This window comes from Notolabrus celidotus, chromosome 17 (assembly GCF_009762535.1).
Source record: "Notolabrus celidotus isolate fNotCel1 chromosome 17, fNotCel1.pri, whole genome shotgun sequence".
Lineage (NCBI taxonomy): Eukaryota > Metazoa > Chordata > Actinopteri > Labriformes > Labridae > Notolabrus > Notolabrus celidotus.
Window position 1 is genome coordinate 10,569,927 of NC_048288.1, and position 15,929 is coordinate 10,585,855.

A 15,929-nucleotide genomic window follows, 5' to 3' on the forward strand; every position below is an offset into this window, starting at 1 on the left:
AGTGATTAGTAGAACAGTGAGCCCATAAAGCCAAATATTGATTAACAAGCCGAGGACTTTTTAAGGCAGAAATCCAAAGATTTCCAAAAGCACTTTAAAGGTAAGTTCAACTTTTTTTAATCAAAGTCAGAGATCGGAGGGAATATTGAAAACGTTTGATCATTTCAGTTAGGTCACTCAGTTATAACCTGATTATGAATAACCATAATAATAGTTCATAGTGCTTATTTGTAAATGCCACGACATTTCTAAGCTTCTCTTATGATTTATGCTGGATTTTAGGATGTCATCTCTTAGATATTGAGCCTTTTAATTATTCAACTTTTTTTAAAACAGGAATTTTAAGCACAAACTTTCAGAAGAGGAACATGGAGACATTATTTCTGTTTTTTCTGCTTGGACTGCACACAGTGAAGGGAACAGGGTGAGTAAGACTGAGACCAGTCAATGGACAGTGAAGACTATCTTGTGCATTTTCAACATTTCACAGAGTAAACCATATAATCAGCACAGTGACTTTTGTCAGCATTACTGTGTATTTGGATTTTAGGTGTATTTGCAGCTAACATGCTAGCTTAATCTGCATCATCATTTTAAATGAGCTGTCACGTGTGTGTCCCTGTTGAGCTCTGTGAATGTTTTGGAACTTTTTCCAATTTTTCATCCTCAAAAACTAAAATCTCATTGGGGGTATGTGTCTAATATCTTATTCACTTAATATGAGCCACACTGACCTGTTGAGTCCATCTTTTTCCAAGATATTACAAGCTTGAAATATGGACTTACATGACTGTCATGAGTTTAAATGGCTGCAATCATGGCAAGCAATTCTTTTTTTCACATTTCTCTGTAATAGAAAATATTAATCTTATTTCATGCACTTGGCTCGTCACGTCTGTGTGGCTCATATTAAATCTGGTGGTATATTTTGACTAGATGAATACACTGGGTGAGATTTGTCTGTTTTGCAGTAAATACGTTAATTTTTTACCTAAACTGACTGAACATGAGGATCAAAATTGATTTTGCTTTGCTTCCACATATTGTCCCATTTTTGGAGTCCAATTCTTCCAGACTTTTTGTACTTTAAACACATGTATTTCCAGTAGTTGTGGCTTTGCGGTGTCTTGATTTTGATTCACACTTGCTGCACAGGGGTGTTTCAAGAGTTTTTATAGGGTGGCCCCAACTGCTGTACTGTTGTATGCAGGGGTGGCATGAAGAATGTATGTGAATACACAAACACGTGGCATTTACTTATCCTGCATTATTCCACTGATCACATCAATTTTCACTGCTAACGTTCAAGTATCATGGAGGTATTATAGTACTGAGTATATTTTTAACTTTAACACAACAGAGTGGCAACATGAAAATCTTCTTTGGACCCAAAAAAACGTTTGTCCAATTAAAATTTTACAATTTATAGTTCTTAAAAACTGCAGACTAACTCCTGCACACGTCTTATGGTACAGAATACATTTATTGGCAACATATAGTATGTCAAGGGTAATTCCTCTCCTGCACACCTGTCTTATGAAATAGATGTGCTGAGTATTTTCTACAATTCAAAGCACCCACAACAGCAAATAAGCTACATTCAATTACACAAGAGGCTGTTCCTCTGGGTGGGACTTAGGATGTCTAATTGGGCTTCTGGGGCAGGGGAGGCTTGTTACAGTGCCATCCCCTTGCCACCCCATTGGACAATGCTCTACTGCTGCACCAATACACAACCTATAAAATAATTACTGTGGCACATAACTTTTGTTATCAGGGTTAATGAATAACTATTCAAATCAAGATGGCTCTTTGTGTACAAGCGCTTATGATCACAACCCAATACCATGTTTATGAGTAATAAATATGTGAAGTTTGTTGCGGTTTGAACCCTGGGAAGTGATGTTTCCAAATTTCTCAACACAGGATTTGCCCAAATTGACTACACACTGCCTGCAGACTCTGTGAAAGCTTCTCCAATATTTATGAAAGAACGAGCACAGAGTACGAAGTTGTGAGAAACCAAAAGTCAAAGGGAATGTGATGGACAAAAATTGCAAGTCATGGTTTACAGGAAGTAGGAAGACAGCTGGGAGGAGATGAAATGAATGTGATTCATCAGCTTTAACTGGAGTTATTTCAGTTTATTTGTATGGAAAGGGAATATCTGTGGCATAACAGTGCATACGAACAAAGTCATTGATGGTATTTTGATTATTTACAATGAACTAACACGTTGCCCACTAACTTTGTTGTTGATGCATTTTTGTCTTTCAAACTGAGAATGTGTAAGTACAGGTTGGAAGTTTCTTTCTTGATTTGTATCCCTGGCACTATCAGCAAACTATTTTATGCAAGACAGGCAACTCATACATCAGAAATATGAGTGGAAATGAGTCTTTGTTTTTTTCTACAGACACTGGTGTGAGCACACGGTGGCTGAGAAAGTAGAGCGAGTTTTGTCTCCTCGGCTGCAGCTTGAGGTGAGCTGCTCTGAGGTGTATCAGTATAACACTGAAGGATGGAGGCTGGATGTGGACAGGATGCGTGTCAAACATGGAGGGGATGACGGCATCGCGCTGTACTACAAACAACAGGGTCCCAAGGCATCCTGTTTCATGTACAAGTAAGTGGAAAGAAGTGAAGTTGTCTGTTTGATCACTTATGTTTCAGATTTTGTCATTCCTCCCCTGCTAACCTCAGACAGTCCTTGCTTGTGCCTAGTCCAGGCCTGGGATACAATGAGACTGTGAGGAAAACTATTTTATGGTCAAATTCTCTATTTGAAAAAATAGTATGTCATATACAGTATATATTTTTATAGTACAAACGCTTCATACAAATTTTCCTCCAACAGTCCAAAAACATGCTTACCAGGTTAATTGGTCACTCTAAATTGCCCATAGGTGTGAGTGTGTGTGAGAATGGTTGTCTGTCTCTCTGTGTTAGCCCTGTGATAGGTTGGCGACCTGTCCAGGGTGTACCCTGCCTTCCGCCCGAAGCCAGCTGGGATAGGCTCCAGCCCCCCGTGACCCCTAACGGGATAAGCGGTCACGATAATGGATGGATGGATGAACACCTGGTTCAGCATAATGCAAAACAGATCCAACATAACAGTCATACTACATACTACCTTCAAACGCAGTATGCAGTACTGGAAGGTGAAACAGGAAGGTTTCAAAACCATTCAAAAGCAACCCATGACAGCATGTTTACAAGATGCAACGCTCCAGTCTATCTTCTTTTACAGAGGGACTGGTGTGTCATTTAAAGCTATAGTGAGGACTTTTTAACAACAACTATATCTATGAAACTGATTGAAATCAATATTGGTTTCTCTTTATGATCTTCAAAAGCAGACAAGACCATCAACATTAAGATCAAGGATTTCTTTACAGTCAGTATTAGTGTCAGAACCTGCTGTCACCAATCAACAAAGAGATGATAGGTACCACTTTGTCCACAGGGGAACCAAAATCAACACAAGCTTTAAATGAATGCATGCAGTTTGTAAATATATGGATCCTTTACTTGACATGTATGTTGATCTCAGACCCCCAGAGATCGAGAAGCAGACGGTGAACAAGACAGTGAGGGCGTGTTGTGAAGGCTGGGGCGGACCACGCTGCTCTGAGGGTAAGGACGAATAATATACCCCTCATTATAAATATAACTAGAAGTAGTCTATACCTGCTTTAATAGTAGGGTCATGTGATAGCCTTTTCTGTAATTGGATTGAGTTAAAGTTTGCTGAATTATTTATTAATTACTGTATTTCCTCATCTAATTTCTAGCACTCTGTGACCCTTTAACGTTTCTGATTGACCGATCTTTCCGTCCTCTTCCTCCAAGGTGTGGGTGTGCGTGGCCAGTGTTTCTCTACGTGGAGTTGTGAGGAGTTCCCTGGAGTGCATAACTCCTCCCTGATGCCCATGGAGCAGTGCTGCAGCAGCCTGTGGGGTCTGAGTTGGAGGAATGCCACGGATAAGACCTGCCTGTCTTGCACCTACACTCTCCTCCCTGGTCAGAGAACATCCGACACTTCCTCTTTTACACAACTGATTATTTTTCTTGTTTAATAATCTTTGTTTGTGCACAGAAAACGTAGCTTGTATTTCATATGACAAAACCACATAAGAGATAAAATACTCTCTCCCTCCTGCACAGACTCCCAGTCCTCCCCGCTGGTGCGTGGTGGTCTGCTGGGAAGCGTCAGGTTGCCTCAGAGCTCAGCCACCTGTATGTCCTGGGGCGGAGCTCATTATCGCACTTTTGACAGGAAGCACTTCCACTTCCAGGGCAGCTGCACTTACCTGCTGGCCTCGTCTACTGATGGCACCTGGGCGGTCTACATCAGCACAGTCTGTAATGGGAGAGGACACTGCAGTAAGGTGTGATATATGACAGAATTTAGCTGGCTGAGCTGTAGTTGATGTAAATGAACAACTGCAGTGAAATCATTGAGCCTAGATTCGAGCCAATAAAACCCAGTGAGTCCTTTGTGTCCTTGGGTCCAATGAAAATGTCTCTGTTCTCATAATGACTGCTTCACATTTGTTCCATATTTGGGTAAATCCATGCTAAGGTGTTTGTGCTCCTCTGTACTTTCAGGCCTTGAGGATGATGCTGGGTCTAGATTTGGTTACTATTCATCACATGAACTTAACTCTGAACAACATCCCAGTTCCAAATGGAGAACCACTCTTCCTAAATGGTAATCTGTTACTATCTCTGTCTCGTTGCATCATTTTGCCAGTTTGTGTAATAAGCTTTTAGATAACTCAGCTTTTGGATGGTAGGCTGATAGGTCTTGGTGGATGTACGTGAGTTGTATCTACTGGCCATACATAAACTTTTGAATGGCTTACAAATTACAAACGCAAGTAGGATCCAAATATATGCAAGAGTGTTGTTAAAAATGTAAAAGTCCAAACACTATTTCATGATCTATATGCATGGTGTGTGTATATTCTACATTGTTTTATTATCAATCAATCAATCTTTATTTATACAGCACCAAATCACAACAAATGTTACCTCAATCAGTGTTTCACTCTATACAAACAGAGCAGGTCTAGACTGTTCTCTATGTTCAATTATTAACAATGACCCAACATTAAGACAGGATAAGATCCAGTCCCATCGTACAGACAGGACTCAGTCTGATCTCATCTTAGTCCACCATGAGCAGAGCATTTTGCAGCATTTAGCAAGTTACAGCGGCAAGGACAAACTTCCTTTAACAGGCAGAAACCTCGAGCAGGACCAGGTTCATGCTGGACAGCCATCTGCCTCGACCGAGTTGGGGTTGGAAAGAGGGATAGAGGACATTAAGAGAGAGAGAGGGATGATAGTGGTGAGACGGATAGTAGTAGTTGCTGCCACTAGAGTCTGGCATGTCCGAAGCTTCCTACTTACTTCCTATTTCCATTGCTACACCTCTACTTAGACTGAGAGGGTGCTGTGGTGTTGACTTAAAAATGACACGCCCTAAAGTGTTTCCTGTTTCACTATCTATAAATCAGGGAATGAACGTAATGCTTTACTGTAATAAGAAGTGAATTTAACAATTGAGATCATGGCATTATGAAAGTTAAATTCGGTTGATATATTATTAAATTGAGCCTAACATTAGGTCTTTTATTTTTGTCATTGTAAAAGGAGTGAGTGTTCATTGGCTCGGGGACTTTGTGTTTGTGGAGAGCGGCCTGGGTGTGAGAGTAAAATTTGACCTGACCAACACAGTCTACCTGACAGTCACTGCAGAGCACCTGGCTGCCACGAGGGGGCTCTGTGGAGTCTACAACAACAATGCTGACGGTAAAATAGCGCAATTGATGCCTTAGATGGACTAATATCAGTCACCATGTAATTAACATGTAGTTCAGGTATTTTTTTATTGTTAGTATGAGTTATCTCATTTGAACTTTTTATGTTTACACACCTCTGGAATGTTGTTGTAACCTGTTTGTGTGTTTGTGCCATAGATGACTTCACCACAATAAGTGGAACTGTGTCCCAATACGCTGCCAGCTTCGGCAACTCGTGGAAAGTTCCTGACCAGCAGAATGAAGTAAAATACTACATCACAAAAATATTTATTTGTAATTTTTTGCTATACCACTATATTTGTTTGTCTATGAAGCTACTAGATGTAACTATTGTGCTCTCAGAACTTACACTGAAAACAACCACATTTATAGGATGCATCAAATAATCAAGGAGAGAAAAACAAAAACATCTGCTTGGGAAAATAATGGTTCTGTGTTTGATTTTAGTGCAAATATATATTTCTGTGGCACTTTTTCTCAACAAAGTCTTTCCATGAGATGCACCCCCTGTAATTTGATCCTTTGCTGTCCCATGGTTTCCCACAGGGCTGCAGTGATGCGGCTGAGCTTGGTCACAGCTGTGATGTTTCAGGAGACCCTTCTCTACGCAAGCACTCAGAATCAGTGTGTCACCGGCTCTTGGAGGACCCCTTCACACACTGTCACCTCCGGGTCAGACACCCCATGACATGCATCACAGTCACATGGCATTGTTTATGCACTTAATGGTAGTCCTTTGAGACAATATAAAGACAGGTTTTTTATCTACTTCATTGGAAAGCTAAGCCTGAAGTGAATCATAAAGCTCCAAAGAATAAATCATTTATCAGGTATCAGACTGATTACCAGATCAATGGTTAAAGAATTAAGATACCTTGACCTCACTGTAGTCTACCTTTCTAGTCTGACCTAATTTAAAATGATACTCCAGTGACTAATGATTTGTTTGATTTGTTGTTGTATTTTGTCAAAATGTCCTTTAATACCTGCCCATTTATCATTGCACATTTAAGTTAATTCATACCCTCTCTATATAAAGATAAGCTACTGTGTGCAGGACTCTTCCATTTTAGATTTTGCAGACATTACTTGTTGCAGCCAAATAACCCAGACATTTCAAGCTTGTGTCTTTGTCACTTTAAGGTGGACCCAGCAGCGTACGTGGACACCTGTCTCTACCTGTATTGTAGCCTGCCACCCAAAGAGAGGGACTCAGCAGTGTGTGACACCCTGGCTAGCTATGCCCGGGAATGTGCCCAGCAACATGTCATCATACTGTGGAGGACAGCTGCTCAGTGTGGTAAGAGGAAAAAGAGGAATTAGGTTATATGTTAATACTATACAGGTGTTTACTACTTACTCACTGCAACGGGTCAGTCTGGAAAATTCATTCAACAACCTGCAACCAATCAGAATCTGCGAGGCTATGAGGAGCAAGTACACTTGATGCTTGTACATGCTTCTTCTCTGTCTTCCCAGGTCGTGTCTGTCCCAGAGGTCAGGTGTTTTCAGACTGTGTGTCCTCCTGTCCCCCCAGTTGTGCATCCCCTCAACCCCCTGGGCCTGCTGCAGCATCTATAGGGCAGTGCAGGGAGGAGTGTGTGGGGGGCTGTGAGTGTCCACCAGGCCTCTACCTCCACCAGGGAAGATGTCTAAAAAGAGATGATTGTCCTTGTTTCCATCGCCGCCGCACCTATCAATCAGGGGACAGGATAGAGCAGAGATGCAACACCTGGTGTGTCCTCTATAAATATCTACCATCTACTTCCATCGATTGTTTTCACACCACTCATTTTGCTTTTTTGACCTCAATTCTCCCAGTGTGTGCAAAGCAGGCCAGTGGCAGTGTACTGGGGAGAGGTGTGCAGCCCAGTGCAGCCTGATGGGAGCGCTACAGGTGAACACCTTTGACAAAAAGAGGTATTCACTGCAGGGTGGAGACTGTCCCTTTACTGTTGTGGAGGTGAGACACATGAAATGCAAACATGCATATATCTTCATAGACACTGGAAAACATTTTTGTGCATGTGGCAAACACTGACTACTTTATTTTGGTGTTTGTACAGGACTTTGTTGACAGAAAGCTGGTGGTGAGTGTACGCAGTGGGGAGTGTACAGCAGGAGGTGGAGGAGGAGGAGGAGGAGGGGGTTGTCTGAGAGAGATGTCTGTGACAGCACTCCGCACTACAGTCACTATCACAGACACTGGTGAGTTACACACTCTGACATGACTACTAGACTACTTAATTATATAAAGACCAAGAGTTATGCTTATTCAGACGAAATTCAGAGCCTGGCTGATTTGACTGACATGTGGTCGAAGCAACTCCACCTCTGCCTGTTTCTAGTTTGATCCAAATCTATTTCGATTAACATTTCTAATATGTCCACTGCCATCCTAAGGCTTTATTACATCTCTCTAGAAACTAGACTGACGACCACATCCATGTTTTATAAGATATGATAAGATAAGATAAACTTTATTGTCCCCGGGGGGAAATTTGTCGTGGACACAAGTGCAGTGCTTCTCACAAACAATACATTCATTCATCATACCAATATACAAATAACAGGCCCACTGTCAAGATAAGAAACCATGTCACTGTGGCATACCAATGCCACAACAAATACCAATAATACAATACATAACAATAAGATACCACTGTGGCAGTAAAAGCAATATCATATTAACATTAGTGCAGAGTAAGTGAACCCTCATACTCAGGGTTATTACTTATAGTATGTTTTTGGCTCACTTTCTAGAAAACTATGGAATCTCACTGTGAATGGCAGACAAAGACAACGACAAGCCAGTTAGCTTTTAGCAGCTAAAAGGTCTCGTGATTCCTTCAAAAGCAAAAAATATAGAGAAAACAAACATGACACCTAAAAAAATCTAATGCTGTGTCTGTAGGAAATCTAAAGGAAAACATCAGAGCTTATGTTGTGTCAGCATTTCATTCTAAATTGTAGGCTTGGATTAAATTATTACTGTTTGATTTAAGTATTTTTAACATTTAATGTTTTACCCGTATTCTAAATGCTATCTTTTATTATGTCCAGGCACAGTAACACTGAATGGTCAGAGGAAGTCATTGCCTGTGGTGACGGGGGACTTGGTTGTTCGAAGAGCCTCCTCTTCATTTCTCCTCATCCAGACTTTTGGAGCTCAGCTGCTCTGGCACCTAGATGGACCTTTGGCACTCATCACACTACAACCTGGATTTGCAAACAAGGTACTCTTCACACTTTACATGGTTATATAAATCTGGTCAAAGTTTCAAGGAGGTCAAACCAAACTTGAATACTATAACTTGCAGTTTGAAACTTGCATTTTTGGTTTCATTCTGCGACTATGAATTTCAACTTCCAAAGTTCAGTTTGCGCTAAATACTCTGAATGCTGCATTCAAGGTGCGTGGCTTGTGTGGAACGTTAACCTGGAACCAGCATGATGACTTCACCACACCAGATGGAGACGTGGAGAACAGTGTGACATCCTTTGCAGGGAAATTCACAACAGAGCACTGTGCTCTACCTAAAGGAGCTCCACCTGACCCCTGCACCACCTACAATCAGAGGAGACAGTATGCAGAGAGAGTGTGCTCCATCATACACAGTTCTACCTTTCAGGTAGTTTGCACTGACTTTGTGAAATCAGCTGGTTTTAAGAGGGAGTTCATTATTTATTTACACATGCAAGCCCCTTTCTGATTTCACAGGTGTGTCATGATGTGGTGGAAAGGGAGCCTTACTATCGTCTCTGTATGTCAGAGGTGTGTGGCTGCCCTTCTCAGAGGACCTGTCACTGTAACATCCTCACTGCCTACACACGACACTGTGCTCAGGAAGGTGCTACCATCCAATGGCGAAATCAGACCTTCTGTCGTAAGTTTTAAGTCTGTGTCTCAGTAGTGATTTAAAGATTTCATTTCAGGTTACTATTGGAATATGGATAATGCAGATATGTCAAAATATTGGTATGTCTCTTACAAAAAATGCAGGTCTACTGAACTTTCATATTAACATCAGTTTTGAAACAAGGAGCGATGTTCACTTCTATTATACAGTCTTTGCAATGTGCTCATGTGTGGAGTCACATGGCCTGGACCTAAGTCTGACAATGACAAATATTTGACTTTCAAATCACCAAATAGTGAATTTACTTGGCTTTATGCCGTATGACTTGAGGTATTTAATGTTTTCTCATGTCTTTGATAGCACAAGCTGCAAATCCTAAACGCTGTTTAATTTTGGCTGAAATCTTAAGATAATTTATAGTGTTTTCTGTTTAAATGGTAGTTAGTAGTCGTACCTGAAAGCTAGAAATTGACAAACCTTTGAATAGAATCAAGTTTAACTTTTAACCTTGGAAACAGTAATTGAGATATGTACGAAACTATTTCCATATCTCCTGTCTCCCCAGCGGTCCAGTGTTCAGGTGGTCAGGTGTACCAGGAGTGTGGTCGTGCCTGTGGGGGGTCCTGTTCAGAGGGCTGGAGCTGCGATGATAGTGGTGGTGGTGGTGGGGGGATTGGTCTGAGAACGTGTGTCCCAGGATGCCAGTGTCCATCAGGACTTGTGCAGGACCACCAGGGACAGTGTGTGCCCATCAGTATGTGCCCCTGTGTACAAGGGGACAAGACATACTCGTCTGGGGCTGTTATTATGAATAACTGTAACACCTGGTAAGTTGTAAATCAAACACACCCTTTCTTTAATGCCCTACTTTCTAGCCACATTTCTGCAACTATGTAATCAATCATGTTTTATTCATATAACTATCCTAATTCTTGGTGAAATCAAATAACTAGGTGTACATTTATTAAGTAAACTAAACCCTATTTGGGAGTTCCCCAGCTTCTACTAGGGTCAGATGTTTTTACAGATCTGATTTTAACAGCAGTATTGAGCCCTGGTTAAATGTTAACTCCGCTGCACACAGACACAATCGCTGTTAAGGACAGTAGACGCACTAAACTTGTAAAAGTAGAACATGACAGAGGTTAACTTAGCACAAACACTCATTGACCCAATTGTACACAATGTTTTTACAGCCTGTCATAGAAACAGAGCCTGTGTCTGTAATTACTTATTTTATTATGTTGGGAGTGTGATAAAGAATCAGAGGTTGTGTTTGCGCCATTGTTTGTGGAACAGAGACTTAATGCAGTTACAATATAGGATTTGCATGCATGGTTCTGCACGGATCAAGTGCTGCTGAAGTTTTGCTGAGATTTTGCCAGTTTATTGTGTATGTGTAGTTTTTCTAGTCCTATTCATGTTTAACAGAGGTGAATTAATATTTTTAGTTATACAGCATTTTCTAGGTGTTTATATGAACTTAACCAGAGTCTCTGTGACCCCTGGTGGTGCAAAGGATCTGATGAAATCACCCTATGTTCCTGCTCTCTGATACAGGATAGGTTGATTTCATTGCATCTTTTCACCACACAAACACAGTGATCTTCTCTAGATGAGCCTGAGTCAGCAATCATAAAGCTACTGTTTATTTGTTTACCCCTCATTTTATTATATATTACATTTTATTGTATGTACGTGATATGTTCTAGTCTTGCTTGACTCATTTTTATTGTCTTGTACTCACAAGATATGTCCAGACACAGGAACTGGCCTAATTGATTGATGATGGAAACATTATTACCTTTGAGATAATAAAAGATTAATAATTAAACTGTGTTGCACAAATACAGTTTCAAATTGACTCACAAGCCTTGTTGATTCCAGTGAACTGAACTTATGACACATATCACATTTTATGTCACTTTATTAAATTTCACAGCTACTCTTTTTGGGAACGAAGTCAAACTTCAATTATCAGTGAACTCTCTTGTGCCAGCAGTGATTCAGAAAATCAATAGAGGGCTCTCTTGCACAGTTTAGTTATAGATTTATAACTGCTTCACTCCCACTTGGTTGCAGTTTCTCAACTTTGCCTCATTTATAAGCTATTCATATTTATTTGTTGATGCACTGATCATTCATTAAAAGCTCTAGATATTTTTTTAAGCCTTTCACCTCAGAGAGATACATTTTTTTTCACTTTCATATCACTTCTGATTCTGCCCCCTCACCTCTCTTACAGTATGTGTATGCAGGGACAGTTTAACTGCACTCAGGAGCGCTGTGAAGAGGTGAACAGGTGTCCAGGCTCTTTGGTTTTCTCTCCACGGTCCTGCCTCCTCACCTGCTCCAGCCTGGACCCTCCAGGCCAACAGCAAGGGTCGAGTGCTACACAGTCAAGCTGCAGAGAACCCCTGTCTGGGTGTGTCTGTCCCCAGGGAACTGTGCTACTAGTGGGTGAAAACTCAAATTTGATTTTCTAATAGGAGGAAGGATATCTCTTTTAAAAAAATGTATAATTCACTTTTCATTATTTTCAAAACAGGTAACAAACAGACAAACACCAAAATCAGAAGAAAAAAAAACAAAATTCATAAAGAAATAACACAATAATACAGAAACAAAATACATGTTCACATAAAAAGAAGTAATAAGGCCATTGGCAAAAGAAAGACAGAAACAATACAAAACAAAAAGCAATAAAACAATATCTTTTTTTTTTTTTTACAGGGAAAGCATTGGGATCAGTGCATTCTGATAACTTACATACTCCTCATACAATTGTAAACATGGCAAAGTTAGAAATTCAATATTGTATCCATGAAGGGACCCCATATGTCCAAAAATAACTACAGTCTATTGTTTTATTTAAAAATGAGTTGTTTATAATTGGCTCATAATTTGGTCATTTACCCATCTTCATTAAAATTGATGTTATTTTTAGTTTCCCAGTGCTGAGCACAATCTAAGGCCAAGGATATTTTTTTTTAATTTGAGATGTTCATTCTACAACCACACTACAGGGAAATTAGATTTTTTATTGCAGAGACACAGTTGCAGCCAATATTGCCTAATTATAAGGCTCAGCTCCAAGTACAGTTAGCCAGCATACAAATTAACAGGACTGTGCAACTCAAGAAGCTAAATAGAATACAGCCACAATAAATGTTTTCATTAAGCAAAAGGGAAAATATGTTCTATTAAAATATTACAGGTCCTGTATGACATTGACTTGTATTTAACTTACTCACTTTTTTATTTATAATGTAAATGGTTAAAAAACCCCGAAGCTAACAGACATAGAGTTAGCTAACTTTCACATTTAATTCAGGTCGGTTGCACCCATAGACTGTAGTGTATCCAAGTCCTCTTCCTATTGCTACTCCCATCATAGATTAGTTTTGGTCTCCACAAGTTTTGAGGTAATCATTTTAAATATAAATAATTAATCAATTATTTTGTGTGATCTAGCTATGTAGCTGCAAAATGCCTTTCTTTATTAACCAGCTGGCTAACGGTGCTAACTTTGTTGGTTGATATTGGGATGCTAACATTGGAAAGGTAAGCTAGGTAGCTACAGTAGGTTTGTTTATCTGAGCCATTTTCTTGAAAAATGGTTGCCTGCACTAACTTAAAAAAAACCAACCTTTTGTACAATGACATCTTCCACATTTCCCAGGGCTGTTAACTTTACTTAAGATATTGCTAAGTGGCTTATGGTATGCTCATGTGCTTCGTGCTAGGAGGTAATGCATGACTTCCCTATTTGGAGCTAAGCTAGTTTTTTAGCCATATCAAGCTAGCTTATGTATTTTGAATTGCCCAGAGTTATCCTGAATGTAGCAATTGTTCCTTAAATGTGTTGCATTGGCTACTTTCAAAGGAAACACAGGTATTGTACCTGTATGTGCAATGGTACCTTTCCATTTTTTTTTCTGCTATTTTTTTCTTTTTCGTCAGTTAAATATTTTAATGATATTTTTTCAAGCTGGTGTTTAAATACTTCTTCTTTCAGTCAAACCATTATTTTTTTTAGGGAACAAATTTGTTGATGTTAACCCCTCCAAAGGATATGAGTTTGAATGAGAGATCAATAGAAATAAATCACAGACAATAGATATCATGATGTCATGACCCTGTATGGCTTATTGAACAGCTCTAAACTTTGTCGTCTTCAGGGTGATAACTGTGTTCTGCCTGAAGAATGCCCATGCCACCATAATGGACGACTTTACTACAACAACGATACTATCACTAAGGATTGCAACACATGGTAATGTCTACAGCTGTCTCATTATTATTGTTATTAACATTATGTAGTAAAAAGATTACTAAATTTCTTTAATTCCTGCAGTGTGTGTAAGGAGCGTCGCTGGCACTGCAGCCAGTCTGCCTGTGCCGGTGTGTGCTTGGCGACTGGTGACCCACACTATGTGACCTTCGATGGCCGCTGTTACTCTTTCCTTGGTGACTGTCAATACGTGTTGGCGAGGGAGACCAGCGGCTTGTTTAGTGTCACAGCAGAGAATGTGCCCTGTGGGAGCACCGGGGTCACCTGTACAAAGTCGGTGACGCTCAGCCTGGGAAATACGGTCATACATCTGCTGAGAGGTAGGCAGGAAGGTCTTACAATAAGCAGAAGTTTAGGTTGAAAGCACCTCAGATGTTGTGAGAAATATCGGCTTGAGTTAAGCTGCCTTGTATTTGTCCTTTAGGTAAAGCTGTGACTGTAAATGGGATGCCAGTGGGTCTACCAAAATCTTACAGTGGAAGCGGTCTAACTTTGGAAAGAGTTGGACTGTTTGTCTCCCTTTCTTCAAAACTGGGCGTCACCCTGCTCTGGGATGGAGGTAGAGAACCCACACCGAAAACACCTCTGCAACCTTAAATGATCCTGTTATCTATTTCTATTGATGGATGTTCTAAAGAAACTTAATGTAGAGACAAATAGTTGTTTAAAAAAGAGTTGTCATGCTGTCATTCCACATGTTGTCTCCAGGTATGCGTGTTTATGTTCGTCTGTCGTCCCACCTGCGGGGTCGAGTCGGGGGCCTGTGCGGTAACTTTGATGGGGACACAGAGAATGATTTCACCACACGGCAGGGCATTGTGGAGTCTACACCTGAGCTGTTTGGAAACTCCTGGAAGATCAGCCCTTCCTGCCCTGACGTTGCAAACCAGGACCTTCGAGACCCTTGTGCTGTGAGCTCACTTCAGATAAACATTTAATACTCAAACTGACAATTAAAGGAAATCCAAAATATAAGACTTAACGTTTTTCCATAAGTTTGTTGCAAAACCAGCTTTGATGTCATATTCATGAACACAGTAAAAAAAGCAAACTGTCTCCTCTCTTTGTAGCTGAACCCGTACAGGGTGACCTGGGCCAGGAAAAGATGTGCAGTCCTGACTCAGGAGCTCTTCTCTCAGTGCCACCCTGAGGTGCCCTTCCAGCAGTACTATGACTGGTGTGTCTTTGATGCTTGTGGGTGAGTGACAGCACATATCTAAACTGAGTTTCATGGCTCAGTAGAAAAATAATGTGTCAGTGGGAATACAAAGTTTAAACTGTTCATTCGATTGCCTGTGTTTTAGCTGTGACTCAGGTGGGGACTGTGAGTGTCTCTGTACAGCCATTGCTGCCTATGCTGAAGAGTGTAACCGACGAGGGGTTTACATCCGCTGGAGGTCCCAGGAGCTCTGTCGTATGTCAGAGACAAACAAAAAACACATGCCCACATCATTAATAATGTAACCCTTGTTTTGTGTCCTGGTAATTCTGTCTGTCATAATGCGTCTCTCTATTCACCTCATTCCTGTAGCTCTGCAGTGTGAGAACGGGCTGGTGTATGACCCCTGTGGTCCAGCTTGCTCAACTTCATGTCCAAGCGTTCAGAAGAGTCCACACTCTCAATGTGGTGCTCTCTCCTGTGTGGAGGGCTGCTTCTGCCCTGCTGGCACTGTCCGACATGGTAAGACAGATTTACCAACAAAGCTTGAGCTGGCTAACGTTTTAGTGACTTAGAGGCCTTTTGATTGGATCAAAGGTTCTCCTTAACAAACACTTTGGAACATTAAAAGTAAAACTAATGAGATTACCATGATATTGTCAATGTTTTTATACAATTTACAGCAGATTAAGTCTTTAATTTTTGGCACATCATAGACTTTATATTTCTCAAGGACAAAATAATAGAAGTTGGCCTTAGGTAGAAAATCTTTATTATCATGAGTC

General features: G+C 40.5%; 1 protein-coding gene across 1 annotated transcript in view; it reads left to right on the top strand.

The window, feature by feature from the left end:
• The window catches only part of scospondin (subcommissural organ spondin), an 84,507-nt gene continuing 68,578 nt past the window's right edge, over positions 1 to 15,929 (top strand). Inside the window, exons 1-26 of the mRNA XM_034706370.1 lie at positions 1 to 100; positions 337 to 424; positions 2,417 to 2,626; positions 3,554 to 3,636; positions 3,853 to 4,023; positions 4,168 to 4,391; positions 4,612 to 4,714; positions 5,662 to 5,820; positions 5,988 to 6,073; positions 6,378 to 6,503; positions 6,975 to 7,131; positions 7,311 to 7,566; positions 7,653 to 7,794; positions 7,898 to 8,039; positions 8,895 to 9,067; positions 9,245 to 9,463; positions 9,553 to 9,718; positions 10,257 to 10,518; positions 11,937 to 12,147; positions 13,873 to 13,967; positions 14,049 to 14,305; positions 14,410 to 14,544; positions 14,694 to 14,896; positions 15,056 to 15,183; positions 15,290 to 15,399; positions 15,517 to 15,666. Coding sequence (XP_034562261.1) covers positions 369 to 424; positions 2,417 to 2,626; positions 3,554 to 3,636; positions 3,853 to 4,023; positions 4,168 to 4,391; positions 4,612 to 4,714; positions 5,662 to 5,820; positions 5,988 to 6,073; positions 6,378 to 6,503; positions 6,975 to 7,131; positions 7,311 to 7,566; positions 7,653 to 7,794; positions 7,898 to 8,039; positions 8,895 to 9,067; positions 9,245 to 9,463; positions 9,553 to 9,718; positions 10,257 to 10,518; positions 11,937 to 12,147; positions 13,873 to 13,967; positions 14,049 to 14,305; positions 14,410 to 14,544; positions 14,694 to 14,896; positions 15,056 to 15,183; positions 15,290 to 15,399; positions 15,517 to 15,666 — 4,024 coding nt within the window. The 5' untranslated portion in view covers positions 1 to 100; positions 337 to 368. The remainder of the gene's footprint in view (positions 101 to 336; positions 425 to 2,416; positions 2,627 to 3,553; positions 3,637 to 3,852; positions 4,024 to 4,167; positions 4,392 to 4,611; positions 4,715 to 5,661; positions 5,821 to 5,987; positions 6,074 to 6,377; positions 6,504 to 6,974; positions 7,132 to 7,310; positions 7,567 to 7,652; positions 7,795 to 7,897; positions 8,040 to 8,894; positions 9,068 to 9,244; positions 9,464 to 9,552; positions 9,719 to 10,256; positions 10,519 to 11,936; positions 12,148 to 13,872; positions 13,968 to 14,048; positions 14,306 to 14,409; positions 14,545 to 14,693; positions 14,897 to 15,055; positions 15,184 to 15,289; positions 15,400 to 15,516; positions 15,667 to 15,929) is intronic.